Here is a 17,614-nt window from a genome sequence, read left to right as displayed (position 1 = left end):
TTTCACACCGAGGACAACTGAGACACTCATATGCAATTCATATGAATTTTATGTGCGTTAGTTATGTTTACATATTTACATATGTGTGAGCACTGTGTATATTTATTATGTATATATAAATACACACACATGTATATTTAAAAAAAAAAAAAATTGTATGTATTTGTATGTAAACACTTGTATATAATTTCTATTATAGATTATAATATTATATATATTAATATATATTATCTAACAATTTTCCTTAATATATACACGTATGTGTGTGTATTTTTATATACATAATAAATATACACAGTACACACATATAGTATGTAAACATACATTTTTATTTTTAATCGATTAATCGTGACTAATCGTTTTGCAGCTCTAAAATCTACAATAAAACTTAATAACGAAACATGCTAACTTCTGTAACAGACTCAAAACCAATGATAAACAGAAACTGGCTACAAAATACCTCACAAGTACTTCTCTAATTTCTTTAAAGGGAAGCCCGGGTATTAAGACTTGTATTGTTTAATATAACATAAATTATGTTTCTTACTGAAATATGTAGTAGAAAACCCTTTAAAGATTTACGCTATTTAAAAAAATCCTCATCATATTATACAAATTTTGAACTATGGGGAGTGCAATTATTTCAATGACATGAAATAGTTGGACTCTGAGCTACTGGCACTACCTGTTGCTATTTTTACTGCAACACAACTCAGAAAACGAAATACTGATATGATGCCACATTGTGCGGCTTTTGGTTGTAATTTTCAGTCGAAGGGCAACAAGAGAAGTGATGCAAGCCTTCATTGCTTTCTTAGCGATAAGAAGAGGAAAAAAAGAATGGTAAGATGCCTGTGGACGAATAAAACTTCCTAAAGACCTACATCTTTGCTCTCTCCACTTCAGCCCTGATGCCTTTGAGATTTTTAGTAGACCACAGCTTACAAATGGCAGAGACAAGAAACGCTAGATCCCATCCTGGCAGGATGCTTGTATTGACGCCGCAGCCACTGAAGGAGTTTCTCGGTGTGAATTTCACTCGATATCGGGGGCGTTCAGACTCCTTGTGGGGAAAATCGACAGTATGGCATTTGATTTAAGCCTACGCTTGTATCCAGTATTTCATTTTCTGAATTGTGTTGTGGTAGCAGGTAGCACCAGTAGCTCACAGATTGCAACCATTTCATGTCAGTAAAATAGTGGCGCCCCATAGTCCAAAATATGTATAAAACAATGTTTTTTAAAATAACGTCAGTCTTTCATGTTTTCAACTACATATTTTATTAAGAGACATAATTTATGTTATATTTAGCCATAGATGTCTTAATACCTGGAGAAGAAAGTAGTGTGCTTTTGATATTTATATCAAAAGCACACTACTGTCTGAATATATATGAAATGTCTGAATCTGACTACTGTACATATCAAAAGAAAGGACAGTTTAGAAGAGAGCATTTGAGTTAAGTAAGTAGCGTCACCAAGTATAGTTAAGTACTCCCCAGCACTGATAAACAAACTTTATCACGGACGCATACCTGAGATTTTTCCGTCTGCGCTTTGTTCTCGATGTCAGCCATCTTCTCTTTAAGTTGCTCCAGAGCGTCTTTCTCCTGCTGTAGCTGAGCCGTCTCCGAATCCTGCTCGCCTTCCAACAGAGCGCGCTCCACTTCCAACTAAACACACACATAAACTCATTCTTCATTTTTGACTTAAGATCTATTTTAAACAAAATCCAAATCCATCACAAAAATTCAGCATCACTTACAGTAACTACTGGAACAAATTCAATGATTTCGTGGCAAACTGTGATGTAATGTCACTACAATCTGGACCACCTAGAAGGTGCCTCATTTTACACAAATAAAAAGGGGCCCACGTTCTAAACCTATAAAAGCCTAACGCCATAAAACTAGAGCACAACACTGACATTCTGGATTTACTGAATGGGGCTCTAATGGAACAGCTGACTTAGCAGGTACTGCTGGCACAAGACCAACCTAACTACGTATAATTAATCAAGAGATGGGAGTTTCTGCTTGAAGGACAACTTAGCTATAGCTTTTACTTGTGCTTTGGACCTTGGGCTTAATGAACAACTTTTCAGTGACTAAAACCAGCTTAAAAGGATACGAAAATTCTGTTATTAATTACTCATGCCGTTCCAAATCGTTCTGTTATTTTAACAATGTCCTTTCTACCTTTCTGGGCCTTAAACGTGTCAGTTGCATTGCTGTCTATGTAGGTTCAGAAGGCTCTTGGATTTCATCAAATATCTTAATTTGTGTTCTGAAGATGAACAAAGGACAGAATTTTTATTTTTTTGGCAAATTTACCTAGGCCTTTAAACCTTAGTAGAATGTTAAGGAATCAAAAGAATGAGGACATTTGAGGACATTTGGAAAGAAAAAAGTGCATTACAGTGGAGAAGGAACGATGGAGGTATCGAATCAGGAATGAAGTGTATCATTTAAAGGGAAAAACAGAGAAAGTGAGGCTTTAAGTGAGAGAAAGTAAACCAGATTTAGTCTTGGCAGGTCAGACCTTCTTGTCTAGCTGTGGTCCTCATCACAGCTCTTGATTACTTCGCCACATGCACAACTCTCCCACATGCAATAGACACTCTCCCGTCACTGCTCCCACCATCCCTGATCTCTCCCACGTCCTCCCTGACCTGTAGATGTGTCTACTGTACCTCTCTGATGGACTCTTCCATCTGGTTGTCCAGGTCTTTGATCTTTAGCTCTAATTCTTCCATATTGTTCAGGACCTGGATCCTCTCCTCCTCTATGCGTCTCACGTCCAGCTTCAGCTGTGTGTCGTCTTCAGGTGCCTGCTGAAGACATGATAATATAAGCAACCAGACAAGTGTACTGAACAATGCAATATAAAGTGTAATACGTACATGACATTAGGTAAGTTTAAAATAAAAAAAATACATAAAAACTATTAATAATAAAAAGTTGGAAATTCTAAAAAAGCTAAAATAAAATAGACATATAACTGAAATTTTTAGCACTAAAATGACTACAACTGAAATAAGAATAAATTAAATGGGAAAAAAAAATATTTGAAAATTATAAAAATGACAAGCAGCACATAAAATGATTAAACCTAAACTAAAATTGAAATGAAAAATAAAATTTTTATTATAAAAGCCATTTTGAAATATTAATAAATACTATAATACTATACAAATAATACTAATGTAACACTAAACACTTCAAATGTTAATTAAAAAATTAAAGTGAATTACACTTATAACGGTTGCCTTGGGACTTTTTAATCAGAAATTTTTAATTGCGTGACACAGACTCGCAATTCTGATAATTTTCTCAGAATTGTGAGACATAAATTCGCAAATTTTGAGAAAAACATCCGTCTTTTTCCCCCTCAGAACTGGACATTATAACTAAAAATTGTGAGTTTATATCTCACAATTCTGAGGAAAAAAAATCAGAATTGCCAGGATATAAACTTTTGTGAGAAAAAAGTTGGAACTGCGAGATACTTGTGAGTTTACATCTCGCAATTCTGAGTTGTTTTCTCGAAATTGCAAGCTAAATCCCGCAATTCTGACTTTGTAACTCGCAGATGTGAGTTTATATCTCACAATTCTAAGAAAAAAGTCAGTCAATTGAGAGATACTTGCAAGTTGTTTTCTCGCAATTTCGAGTTTACATCCCACAATTCTGAACATAAATCAAAAATGCATTTATATCCTGCAATTCTGAATATAAACCGTAATTGTAAGTTTAAATCTCACAATTCTGAGAAAAAAAATTCAGAATGGCAGCATATTAATTCGCTATTCTGAGAAAAAAAGTCAGAATTGTGAGATACAAACTTGCGAGTTTATTCTCACAATTCTGGGTTGTTTTCACAATTGTGAGTTTATATCCCACAATTTTGAATCTAAATTGCAATTTCAAGGTTATATCCTAAAATTCTAAATATAAATTGCAAGAAAGAGAAAAAAAAGTCAAAGTTGATAGGAAATAAACTCGTCAGAAAAAAAGTCAGAATTGTAAGATAAAAAGTGACAATTACCTTTTTTATTCTTTATTCAGTGGCGGAAACAGCTTCCATAAAAAAATACCCACTAAAATCTAAAATAAAAATTAATTAAAGCTAAATAGAAATATTAAAATTAATTTAAAATGAAACTAATATATATATATATATATATATATATATATATATATATATATATATATATATATTTTTTTTTTTTTTTTTTCAGCTGCTATTAGTGAATATTTAACCTTCCAAGCTTAACTTATTAGTAATGCTGGGTTTTGTATTGATCCCTAATGCTACATGTAGAACTAGGTTAGATGTCAATGCAGGTTGTGTAAAGCCCTTTAATGCAAGCCATCTATAGCATGGCCATGCCCCCTTCTGGCAGCTGCGCTGATCTTTAGCTCCAAGAAACAGGATTCACTGAATGAACACTAACAATGATGAATGGCCCAACGGAAACTTCAAGGAACAGAGGGGCGGAGTTACACACTCCATTTCCTAAACTAATTATTTATCTAGGTTTTCAATATCCGTGAAAGGTAATCTGCTTGTTTTGAGTTTTATAAGCAAAACGTTGACCTTTGACCTGGAAGGCTTCACATGTAATATACGTGCACGTATGCATAGGACAGCACATATAGGTGAGAAGACTGCCATTCTTCCGTTGTGAGGCACAGATCGACCAAACACAATGCACATGACCCTGCTATATTTGGACTGTGATGTTTATATCTGCTCATCACAGTTTATACTATGGAGGGCATGTCTCTGAGCTGCTTCAGCTGTTTCTGTGTGGGCTAGAAGGGAGAAACGGGGCTAATACAGATTTATAGTTTCTATAAACTAGTTTCCAAGGTCATTTTGTGTTGTATAATGTTTATCTGTAGATGGATAAATAACAGAACCAATGCATGACTGCTACTCCTGCGCAGAAGACTAATTAGATTAGATTATACAGGAGTTGGAGGGAAGACACCCGCACATTCCTTCATGGATTAAAGTGTGCGTGAGGTTGTGTGCATGCCAGGGAAGGGTGGGAAACTCTTATAACCTATCCAGAAGGTCACAGGAATTAGCAGTATGGAAAAGGACTAGCTTTACAAATGATTCAATTACCTAACAAGATTAAAACACACAGCATGCATGCAGAAAAGACCTCATGCATGAAGCCATAATGGAATACAATCGGTCAGAGTAAAGATGACTAATATAATATAATATATAATATAATGTAATATAATTGTTGAAACGGTCATTTCAAATAGGTTTCTTGGCGCTAATAGGCTATTTAATAAAAAAATAAAGGTAATTTATTTTTAAAATAAGTGAAAATTATATAATGATTTAATTATTATATATTATAATTTTCATTTTTTTATTTATACTTGATAATTGAATGAATGAATGAATGAATGAATAATTTAAAGACTATATTTCTGTCAGCAATTTTTTAGAATATAATTTAATATTGTTGAAATAGTAACAATTTTTAAACTATTTATTTAATAAAAAAATAAAATATTATATATTTTTTTATTCATAAAAAAAATTAAAAAGAGGTAACTTCTATGCCATCCATTTTTATAATATAATATAATATAATATAATAATATTGTTGAAATGGTAACATACTATTATCTATTTATTTAATGAAAAAAAAAAAAAATTTTTAATGTAATAATTTAAAAATAGTATATTTCTATTTTTTATAATATAATTTAACATCATATAATAGTTGAAATGGTAAAAATACAATTTTTAAACTATTTATTTAATTTAAAAATAAATTAAATTCTAATATATTATAATTTGAATTATAATTGAATTATAATTTTCATTTTTTTAAATTTACAAAATAATTTAAAAAAAAGGTAATTTTTTTTTAAATTATATATAATATAATATAGTTGAAATGGTAACATACCATTATCTATTTAATTTAATTTAATTTAAAAATAAGTTAATTATATAGTATAATTTTAATTTTTTAAATATAATAATTTTAAAAGAGTATACTTCTGTAAGCAATTTTTATATATTATATTATATTATATTATATTATATTATATTATATTATATTAAACTAAAAAAAAGTAATTGGACATTTAAAATGTTTTGATGCAATGCAATGATTGTAAATAAAATGGTTCCAAGGTGATTTTCAGTAGATGCATGAATTCAGTTCCTCTCATGCACTTCTAAGAGTAACTTAAATGGCTTAAGTGAATCTTTACTAATTACCTTGTTTATCCGTGTCAGTCGAGGAGAAGGGGTGGGAGCGGAGCCAAGGACAGCTGTTGTCTCCGCCCTGACTTCTCTGTGTCCACTATTCTTGCGCTGGCGTACCTGTCTCTCCTCGCCGACCTGGGTCTCCCGGGCTTTAAGCCCATAGTCGTTGTCAGCAGAAATGCTGGCTGACAGACTTGCAGAGTCTGAGAACGTAGACTCATCATCTGACACCTGTAATTTCTCCAGCTCCTTGTTGATCTTCTGCAAGTCGGCAACAGCCAAGCCAGTTTTGTCCTGCTCTGCACGGCCCAGCCCAGAACACAGATTAAGGATAGTCTCCAGACGCTGACGTTCCTATGGATCAGACAGAGACAGAATGACAAAAATGCATATTCAGACACATGCAGCATCAGCTGGAGGGAATGACAAATTTGGAAACCTTTCTCACCTTTGAAATGCAAACAGATTTACCTGCAGCAGTTCTGAACATGTTTGTTATTTGGAGAAAACTCAAACACTAACAGCCCATGGATAGCTTACAGACGAACATTACTGCTCAAGAAGGTCCAATATACAAACATCTTTGATTCAATCATGAAATAAGGTGCAAAACAGCACCAATCTGCGATAAGAGAAAGACCAGATGAAGACAACCAGGCATATACATCTAAAAACAACCCTGGCTCATGAAGGAGTGCACTTGGCTTGAAAAAAAACCCTGTATTTATCGACTGATATGGAAATGCAAACAGCAAGTTTAGGCGAGCATTTCCAGAGCCAAGAAAAATGATCTCACAGGTTCATGTAGCTGCGAATGGACAACCCAACCTGCATCACAGGCATATTAGCAGTTATTAAATCCATAAAGAAGACATTTCCTTGTAAATCAAAACCAAGCCCAGCATTTTTATGCATTCGCACAGCCCTATTCTTCAGAAAGGTCTACTCACCATATCAGCAGATCCAGAGGTCAGAGGACACATGGTGACCTCCACCTCAGAGGAGGAGATCATGCCCTCATCAAAAAGATGTCAGGTTTAGTTATGTTCCTTAACACATCAAGTACAAATTACAGAGACGTGAACTCAACAACTTCAGCCAGTGTCAGAAACACAAACCCTCTGATGGGAGGTTGATGAGTCGGTGGGAAGAGAGATTGCAAATGGGAGAGAGAGAGAGACGGAGAGGGAGCTCTCAGAAACTGGGCAGAGAGTGAAACTAGACCCAATAAAAACACTGCTGGCACTGGACGGGAAAGGATATACAAATAGGAGCAGCGTGATTCAATCCTTCCGCTTTCATTCACAGCACGCTATCAGTCCCAGTGCACGAGCAAAGGGCAAAACTTCACTGGATTCCCTCAATTTACATAAAGCGTAGCTTGAAATCCTATTGTAATTGAAAGAATGGCCAAGGATCAGCAATCTTGACGTAAAACTGATCATGGAGACCAAACTGTAAGTTGGGATGGTAGTATTCACACTGCCAACAACTTCACCAAGGTTTGCCCCAATCGGCCTGACGGGTACACTACAGCAATTAAACGTACGAAATCGCTCATGACTCCTTAACCATCAGTCGCAGGTTTTTTTGAAAAACATACTTTTGTGAATTAGACCTAGGTTTTTCACCTGACTGGAACCAAACCAGTGCAGAAAGATTCTATGAGGAGTGAATATCAATAATTATCAAAAAAAAGTTGAACCTTCCACTTTGCCGTCGCAAAGCGACGCCAAAACATTTGAAGGGGGTGGGCCTATAACTCCTGAACAGAATGAGATATCTTCAAACTCAGAACACTTATGCAAGAGCTCAATTTGAGGTCACAGGACAAAAATCACAGAGCTTGTCTACTTGCCTACACAACCATTTTTCCTATCAAGATGGAAATTGCTGTGCACGGTTTTGGTCTAAAAAGTGACACAAGTGTCTACTAGGACATTTGTGTATCTCAAAAAAACATGTCTATTGGCCGATGAAGTTTGAGCACCATTAGACAAAGGTTAACAGAGGCCGATTGGAATGAAACTTGGTGGGCTTGTTTGACTCAAGGCCCTAAAGGTCTGTGAGAAAGTTGAAAGAAATCAGCCACTGGGGAGGGGCCATTTCGCATTTTTCAATGGCGTAAACGATTGTACATTGTGTGGTTTTTCGTACATGCACGCGATATTTGTTAAATGATTGAGATGATGTAAAAAACCTACTTTTGCAAACTAATCCTAGGTTTTTCACTCAATCTGGAAAAAAAACAACTGCACTAGACTCTAGACTCTGTAGGTCAATAATTATCAAAAAAAAAAAAAAAAAAAAAAAAAAATTAATTTACCCGTTGCGAAGCTATAATTGGGTCGTTTAGAAAAGGGACCTGTCCAAATTTGTCCAAAATCCTACAAAGCCTAAAGGAAAACTCAAAACTTCACGAATAAAGGTTAAAAAACAACAATATATTTTTATAATAAATTACCTGGATTTGCCAAAAATGCTTTTTTTTAAATCATTGATTTAAGAGAAGAGAAGAGAAGCCAGAGATGCTGAAGATGAAGAGGGGAAAATACTGTAGCATGCAGAGTAAACTCACCATTCACAATGCGCAAAATATTAAAGGAAAATCCTAAATATTGAATTTGCGGTTTATGAATGTATCTTTGAGGGGAACTGACTGTCTTCAGAAAAAGTTAGATTGTATTTTCTTTTCATCTTACCTCCATATAATGCATAATAATGTAATATTTAAATGAGGAGCGCTGCTTTGTTTACAGCAAGCAAACACTGTATTGCGGCTGTTCCATAAGCGCCACCTGCTGTCAGAGAGTGAATTTGCGTCTCATGCAGCCTGTATGCTGTTTTTATTTAGTGCAGATATGTTTTATGTAACATAACTTCACAAAGCTAAGGTCAGAACATTCCGTTTTTGCTTTTAAATTTTGAAATTATACAATCTAATTTACTTGAAAAACTGTTTGTGCTACATGTATCATGTTTGTTTGGATTGTGATGTAAAATGCAGCGGTTCTGCAACCATTTCATGTATTCTGATTGATATAAAGGCACAATCAGAGAAAAAAAAGATTAATTTTATTTCAATTAACGGTGGCTAGCAAGCTAACAACTAGACAACTAGCTTAGTATAGCAACAGGTAATGAAAAGTTTTAGCTAGAACAAGCAAATATAAATTTAATAGTGCTACGTTTGCAATCAGGTATTCAGGAACTGGAACAGGATCCTTGCATAGGAAAAAATGGGTAAAACAGCATGTGCACTTAAAGCCATTCAAAGTCATTGGCAAAGCAATTCATATCTTTGCGAGTGACGTATAAAGTACCATTAAATATATAAACAGATCTCAAGTGCATGAAATTAACTTTTTTTACATATATTTTTCCAATACTGCTGCCATTTGGAAATGCTATTGGATAGTTTTCCTCCAACATTTTAGAGCTCATTGGGCTCTGAAACAAAAAAAACAAAACAGCACATGCTACACAACTGTGCCATCGTGAAATAAATGTGTGTTTTTTGGACATGTACAACCATGGCTGAAGTCTGTAATATTACATTCCTCTAAGAGAGTATGTTTTTCAAAGAAACCCACTGAAAGTCTATGTGTGGATGTATTTCTCCACCTGTAGCGGCCTTGTTTTCACTCAGTGCTGGCCTTGTAAAGATCACCAGCCTGTAGTTGTGGTGCTAACTAATGAGTGGGCGGCCTACGCTGATGGTTTGGCCTCTGCCCAGCAGGGCGGCGCCACAGGTGGCCTCCCTTAACCAAAGCGTACAAAAACTCTGTTGCCTTTCATTTGAACCCCACTGAGAGCAGCTGAGAAGCAAGAATGGTGCATGTTAGCGTGGGCAGTTTGCCAGGATCATCTGCAGCTGTGGGCGGCCTCCCAGAGAGAGTGTTTTCTAGAGGCCGGGTTCAATGAAAGTGGATGTGGTTCTGGGCTGTCGAGCTGTCTATTAATAGGAGGTTTATGCAGCCACACCTCTGCTTTGGGTCTTCCACCGCATCCACTACAGAGAACCAGAGGGGCCTTCCTGCACACAGTCTGTTTGTTATAACCGACTGGAATGCCAGAGCGCAAGCTTGGCGGGAAGATAAATTAGCCTGCAGGTGGGATCCCTCATATCTTAGCTCCATATTGCAAGAAAAGTTGAAATATCACCAGCTTTTAAAAGTGATACCCCCTTCACAATGAGAAAAGAAAACAGGGTTATGGAGGAGGAATGTTAAATATTCTAGATGAAATCAATCATCAAAGCCATTTGTTCTTTATACTGGGTGAGTCTTAAGAAGAATATGCTTCTAAAGAATAAAAAATAACAATGAAACAGATTACTGGACTGGAGGGATAATGAAAATTCTGTCATTAATTACTCGCCCTCATGTTGTTCCAAATCCGCAAGACCTTTGATCATGTTTACAAATTAAGCTATTTTTGATGAAATCCAAGAGCTTGCTACATAGACGGCAATGCAACTACCACATTCAATACCCAGAAAGGTAGTAAGGACCTTGTTGAAATAATCCATGTGACATCAGTGGTTCAACTGTAATGTTATGAAGCTACGAAATACTTTTTGTGCGCAAAGAAAACAAAAATAACAGTCTTTGATGAGCGTTTACAAAAGTACAATGATGCCAGCAAGTGGTGCTGCTGATGCAGGAGCTGACGTTCTCACATAGAAAGCCAGATACGTTGCATCTTGGTGTTTAAGCACGATCAAAAAGCTCTTGCATTTCAACAAAAATATCTCAATTTGTGTTTCCAATATAAACAAAAGTCTTATGGGTTTGGAACGACATGAGGGTGAGTAATCAATGACCTAATTTTCATTTTGGGGTGAACTGCCGCTTTACAGCAATACACTGACAACATAAAGTGATAAAAGTCTCTCACCAGTCTCTCCACTTCCTGTTCCCGCAGTCTTTCGTCCCTCTGTCTCTGATGGTAGTCTTGAAGCTCTTCCTTTCCACTTAGAGAGCTGATGCTGCCCTTTCTCTCCCTGAAACCACTCGGCGGACCTAGGCCTGCCTTTCCGAACGACTGCCTCCTCTCCCCGAGTCCAATCTCCAGAGCTGGCGAGGGACCACGCATTGCTTGCCTGTCCACTTCCGAGCAGCAGCTGGCGGAGGTCAAACTCACCTTCTTGGCCTGGCGTGGACTTGTGGCTTCTCCTGATGTCATGGTGACATCTGGAGGGGCTACGATGTGTTTGGTACCAGGTCTGTTGGAGAGCGAGATGGAAACTACTTCAGAATGACCATTCTGGGCACCAGTTGGGCGAGAAAGCTGTCCGTCAGGAGAGCGATAGCTCGGCGGAAGCGTGAGCTGAGCGTCGGCAGGTCGATAGAGGCGTGGTAGTGAGCGACTGTGTGAGCTCATGCCTGTAAGCGACCCAGCGGAGTACTTCCGTTGCCTTGGGATGGGTTCGAGTCCTCCATTACGGCCTGCATCTGGGGTGTTGAATCGACGAGACAGACGAGGGCTAGAAGGCATGCTGGCTGCGCCACTACCACCCACTGGCGTTGGAGGAAGGGAATCAGTCGCACCGGTAGATGAGCCATTCCACATGGAGAGTGCTGAGACTGAGGTTCCAGCACGGCGACTTTCTGATGTATTGAGGAGGAGGCTATCCTGAGATTGGTTACGCATCATCGGTCGAGAATAAGGAACCGATGCGTCACGCTCTCGAGGGTCGGAACGACGAGGAGATGGAGGCATGCTGCTAGACGGATGCGCTGGCACTTTGGAAGCAAGTGGTGGCCTTTCGGAGCTGTACAATCGGCGGGTTTGTTCTTGATAGGATATTGGCGAGGACGTGGTGATTGGTGTCAGCAGATTAGGTGTGGTGGGAGGAGACTGCGTCATGCTGAAGTAGGAGGGGTTTGAGTCCCCATTGGCTCGCAAGCTGTTCTCCAACGCCTGCTTCTTTTTTTGTAAAGTGTCCATCAAATCCCGCAGTTCGGAGACGGAGCGCATCCCTCTCGAGCCAGAGCCACCCAGACAATGACTGAAGTCGCTGCTGAACTTCAGATAATCTAAAAATAAACACAAGAATGGCTCTTCAGAAGAATAAAGAGAGTTTATTACTAGCAGCTTCGTCTTTGAAAAGGTCAGACTATTACAAGCATGAGAAAGTGGTTACGAGGAGTTATATAACTGTCTGCTTGGCCCTTGTTAACTCCTGGAATTGCTTTAATTGTTTGCAGGAGTACGGAGAGCTTGGACGGCTGTACCTGAGATGTATTTGACCTGCAACGACCTGGAACCAAAAGAACATCAGCTTTCCCTCAGGGACAAATAAATTAAGCAAGTATTCAATGTGGCATTACAGCTTAAAGGTAAAGTTCACTTCCAGAATGAAAGCTGATCGTTTACTCACCTCCATGTCATCCAAGATGTTCATGTCTTCATGTGGAAAGAAAGTAAGGTTTTTGAGGAAAACATTCCAGGATTATAGTAGACTTCCATGATGGCCAATGGGTTGAAGGTCCAAATTGCAGTTTCAATGCAGCTTCAAAGGGCTCTACATGATGATCTTATCTAGCAAAACGATTGGTCATTTTCTAAGAAAATATAAATTTACATGCTTTTTAACCACAAATGCTTGTCTTGCACCAACTTGACCTCACGTATTACATAATCCAATCCAGCAAAGAAAGTCAAATGCCCTTTACAAAAAAGTTAAAACGTCAGACGATTTTGAAGTTGTAGGAGAAAATGATATGGAGTTTTTCGCTTTACCCCACCTTTTTAATTAAAGTACACAGATGAAGAACTAAACACACGTGACTTTTCCAATGAAATTATGCAATGTGTGAAGACGCGCATGTGCATTGTAGAGCTAGTGCAAGATGAGCATTTGTGGTTAAAAAGTATATACATTTTTATTTTTTTAAGAAAATGACCAGTTGTTTCGCTAGATAAGACCCATGTTCCTCAGCTGGGATTGTGTAGAATCCTTTGAATCTGTATTGAAACTGCAATTTGGATCTTCAACCCATTGGCCACCACTTAAGTCCACTACGTGGAAAAAAATTCCTGGAATATTTTCCTCAAAAAACAATTTCTTTGCGACTAAACATCTTGGATGACCTGGGGGCGAGTACATTTTCATTCTTGAAGTGAACTTCTCCTTTAAACTGACTAAAGTTCAAAACATTCTAGAAACACAAACAGAAAGTCTCCTCTACACAAAATATTGCACAATGTACAAAAACTTCCTTAATTAACTTGTTGAATTTAAATAACCGTAGATGATCCAGCACAGGCTAGGAAGACATCAGACAAAAGACGTCCATGTTTAATTTGGCCTCTACATCTGCTATTTCATCTCCCTCCTTCACAGACACACTTTTCTCATCTGCTTTCTGGACGAGAGGTAAGCTTCACTCCGCCACGTGCCAAGACAGCAAAGATCAAAGCAATCCCACTTCAGATGACTGACGTGAATGCTCATAAAACACATAAACCTGCATAAGCCAAGAAAAATCCCTTTATCTCTTTAAGGTGCATGTGTGCGTACATTAGTCTGCAGGAACTTAAATCATGGAAGAATCTCTCACGTGAAGGAAACAGAGCAGATATATCATGAAAATGACAGAGTTAAACGAAAGGCATGCAAGATCACACAAACTTTGACCATACATGGGGAGGTTCTGGCTAACCATTTAGCCACAAGCTTCACTTTATATGGCTACTGAAGGAAACTGGTGCATGCTGGTGTATATACCACACTGGTAAGGCCATCACCCCTATAAACTAACTAGACAGCAACATAAGGTTTAAAGTTTAACTTCTACCAGTATACTGAGCATAGTGAGGCTTAGAGAGTGTGTGTGTGTGTGTGTGTGTTTTTCCCAGGTTTGCTATGTACGATCCACTTTGTGTGAGTGGGTGCACGTTTGTTTATGTGAAGGTTCATTCCTGCTGTCTAGCAACACAGTGTGAGTGAGAGAAAGACCTGAGAAGAGGTCGCAATGATTTATGTCACTCTCTACACCTCAACCAAAATGTTCAATCAATCAACAGGGAGAATCCAAACCACATCTGTGTACAGATCACACATTCCACGAGACAGACTGGCTCCCTGAGCGTATGTGGGTTTTCTTAGCTATACTTGAGTTAGAAATACTTCATAAAAGTCATTTATATAAAAAAATAACATTATGTTTAGGGTTTGGATTACAGTTAGTTTAGCAATTGCAATTAACCTAATTTAAAAAAAAATACATAAATAAAAAAAGATTTAATTTATAAATAAAAAAATAATTAGTTAATAATAAAATTACACTACCAGTCAAAACGTTTTAAACAGTAAGAGTTTTAATGTTTTTTAAAGATGTCTCTTCTGCTCACCAAGCCTTTATTTGATACAAAGTACAGCAAAAACAAGAAAATTTTGAAATATTTTTACTATTTAAAATAACTGTTTTCTATTTGAATATATTTTAAAATGTAATTTATTCTTGTGATTTCAGAGCTGAATTTTTAGCATCATTACTCCAGTCACATGATCCTTCAGAAATCAGCTAAATAGAATAGGAATAGAAAGTTCAGAAGAACAGCATTTATCTGAAATAGAAATCTTAACATTATCTGTAACATTATAAATGTCTTTATCATCACTTTTGATCAATTTAAATAAAAGAAAAAAAAAAAAATAAAAGTATTAAATTGCTAAATAAAAGTATTAATTTCTATAATTTTCTTCCCAAAAAAGAAAAAAAAAAATACACACTCCATGCTTTTGAATGGTATAGTATATAATGGTTTATTTCAGATAAATGCAGATCTTTAGATCTTTCTATTCATCAAAGAATCCTAAAAAAATGTACTCAACTGTTTTAAATATTGATGAAAATAATATTGAAATATATTCGAATAGAAGTTAAAAAAATATCTTACAGTATTACTGATTTTGCTGTATTTTGCATCAAATAAATACAGGCTTGATGAGCAGAAGAGACTTCTTTAAAAAAAACATTAAAAATCTTACTGTTCAAAAACTTTTGACTGGCAGTGTATTTATTTATTTATTTATTTAATGCTCCACAGGGGAGGCATAAATCCATATTTAATTTATAAATATGAAAAAAAGCAAACTTAAAATTCTGATACTATAAATGCACTCACAAGGTATAAATGCATTTACACCAATTATTATTTTAGAAATACAGTTGCAGAATTGTTTTAAATACAATGTTTTGAATACAGAAATAAGAAAATGAATAAAAACATGAAATTACAGGTCAAATATGTTTTTATATGGACTAAAGGCATATATATATATATATATATATAAAATCATATAACAGGGGTTGAGGTGGGTCAGGACAGCCATATCTTACATCCAGCATCTTTTAAGGGGCATTTTATACAGAAACTGGAGCAGAAGTGTAATAGCCTTAACTGGTTCTGTAAAGATGCCTTGTCTGTAAAGTAGACATTTAGCACTCTTAAAAGAATTCTGCTACATCAAAGATTTACAGGATCCTATTTCAGACTGCAAAAAAACTGTGGCAGATGACTGAAACCATGAATTACACACACACACACATAGACAGAGAAGATCCTCCATGGATGTTGAGCTGGCATGTTGTGATATGGGATACAGGCCATGTGTGTGTACAAAAGATCAGCGGTTTCAGTTCCTGAGGGGGTTTGGGTGCACAAAATGGATAGTTAAAAAAGAAGAGCATTAAGGTAATATGATAGTGATGTTAAGATAAGTCGGAAGACTTAGAAGTAGGATATGTTACCTGTGCTGTAGACCAGCGGAGAGACGGGACTCTTCTGAGGCAGCATGCTTTTCATACGGTTGGCCTCCTCGGGATGGTTAAAGCGAAAGATATAGGATTTACCCAGACAGAGTGTGTAACCTGCGCAGAGTGGATAATAAACACACACATGGATCAATTTGAGAAAGACCAGACTAGCATTCACGTCACTCAAGTCCATAGTTCACTGAAACCCAGAGCACTAAAATACACCAGTTCAAATGAATCTTTCAACCTCATAATTTAATTACACCGGTTGCCAGTCAGCATAGCTGCAAATTCTGATTAAGAAAAGCTTGTTTTGCCATAAAAGCTGATTTATACATTAGTTTTTCCTTATTGTCTCTTAGTAGAGTACTAGATCCTGAGGGTCTGGGTCTGCTCTTTCCACTAATCTGAAATCAGAGACCACAGAACGGCAGATGGATGCAAGCCCGGAAAAAAAGTCATAGAAAGCGGAATAACAGCTCATGGAAAATATGTAGGACCTCTTTTTCCTCCTCAGTGAAACCCTCAAAATATTTGCCTCAGTGGTCTTTTCGCTAGACGTGAGGATTTAAGAGCTAGTGTGAGCGAAAACAATTGCATCAAAACAAGAATGGGAACTGTCTGTAAATTAACATTGGATTTCAATGCATGAAGCCTAATGAAAAAACATCCTGATCTTCAACTTCATCACAGTGGATAAGTTTGTCCAGTTCTCTGAATGTCCAGTCGATTGTGTCATTAACATGCCAAACCTTTGACATTCAGTCTGTTAAATCTGTCTCACACATTCCAGAGTTTGGTACATTGGCAGAACATTTCTTCAAAGCTTTCTCTGGACTTCCAGTCTGGACTTTAATGTGTCACAAATACAGCTGGAGCTGCGGGTTGCGCCGATTTCATAACAACAGATGGACACAATGTCCAGGAAAATAAAACCCTGAGTCAGTCAGCACACTTCCATAGCCATTGCACGTCCAGAGAAACACTCGTGAAACATAAACAGGCACACGTGTGCGTGTGCACACTTGTAAGTGTTTAGTCTACACAGCTGTGCTCCTAAGGCTAAATAAATACACTTTCAAAGGAACAAAAATGTACACATCTAAGCTTGGCACCTAAGGTGACAGTATTGCAATTCTCTTTCATGTACTTCCATGCAGAATACATTTGTGTAGGTTTGTAAAAACGTTTCCAAGACTTACATAAAAGAGTTTACACTTGTAGTTTACTGCAAAAGTCTTTTCCTGCCCTTCTGCCCCACAAATGAATCCACAAACACAGCTGCTGCATCTTATAAACTCTCTCTTTCTTCTAAAGTCAGGCTTGGATTAAAAATAAGATTCCTTTGATCACATAATCAAACGGGCATGTTATTTTATTAACACTTCCCTGCTCAAAGTATTGGATTAGCCCAGCACCACAAGGAAACAATCTTCTGGTACAAATAAAACTTTTAATATATCTGTTTAACGCTATGAATTAGAGGGGAGAAACAGTTAATATCATAGCACGGATATTAGGTAAATGTTATTTGATAATTAAGAAGAAAAGTGCATCTGGCCTTTTGCTCAGGAAACTTAATGGTTACAGTTCAT

The 17,614-nt window shown here is 36.8% G+C and overlaps 1 protein-coding gene and 1 non-coding gene across 12 annotated transcripts in view; both read right to left on the bottom strand.

The window, feature by feature from the left end:
- The window catches only part of phldb2b (pleckstrin homology-like domain, family B, member 2b), a 60,155-nt gene that overhangs the window by 23,723 nt on the left and 18,818 nt on the right, over positions 1–17,614 (bottom strand). For 8 of the 11 annotated variants that reach the window (XM_051097850.1, XM_051097855.1, XM_051097853.1 and 5 more), the window contains 5 exons: positions 16,014–16,133; positions 11,149–12,290; positions 6,262–6,603; positions 2,693–2,833; positions 1,536–1,673 (listed from right to left, as the gene is read on the bottom strand). In XM_051097850.1, the coding sequence (XP_050953807.1) occupies positions 1,536–1,673; positions 2,693–2,833; positions 6,262–6,603; positions 11,149–12,290; positions 16,014–16,133 (1,883 nt within the window). The remainder of the gene's footprint in view (positions 1–1,535; positions 1,674–2,692; positions 2,834–6,261; positions 6,604–11,148; positions 12,291–16,013; positions 16,134–17,614) is intronic. The other 3 variants (XM_051097851.1, XM_051097854.1, XM_051097858.1) reach the window with 1 other exon arrangement.
- On the bottom strand, positions 8,888–8,954 carry LOC127156164 (small nucleolar RNA SNORD19). Its single transcript, XR_007825684.1, has one exon. It is a non-coding gene; the product is annotated as a small nucleolar RNA SNORD19 (small nucleolar RNA).

This window comes from Labeo rohita, chromosome 24 (assembly GCF_022985175.1).
Source record: "Labeo rohita strain BAU-BD-2019 chromosome 24, IGBB_LRoh.1.0, whole genome shotgun sequence".
Classification (NCBI taxonomy): Eukaryota; Metazoa; Chordata; class Actinopteri; order Cypriniformes; family Cyprinidae; genus Labeo; species Labeo rohita.
The sequence above is the reverse complement of the archived record's forward strand: the minus strand, read 5'-3'. Positions and strand labels throughout refer to the sequence as shown.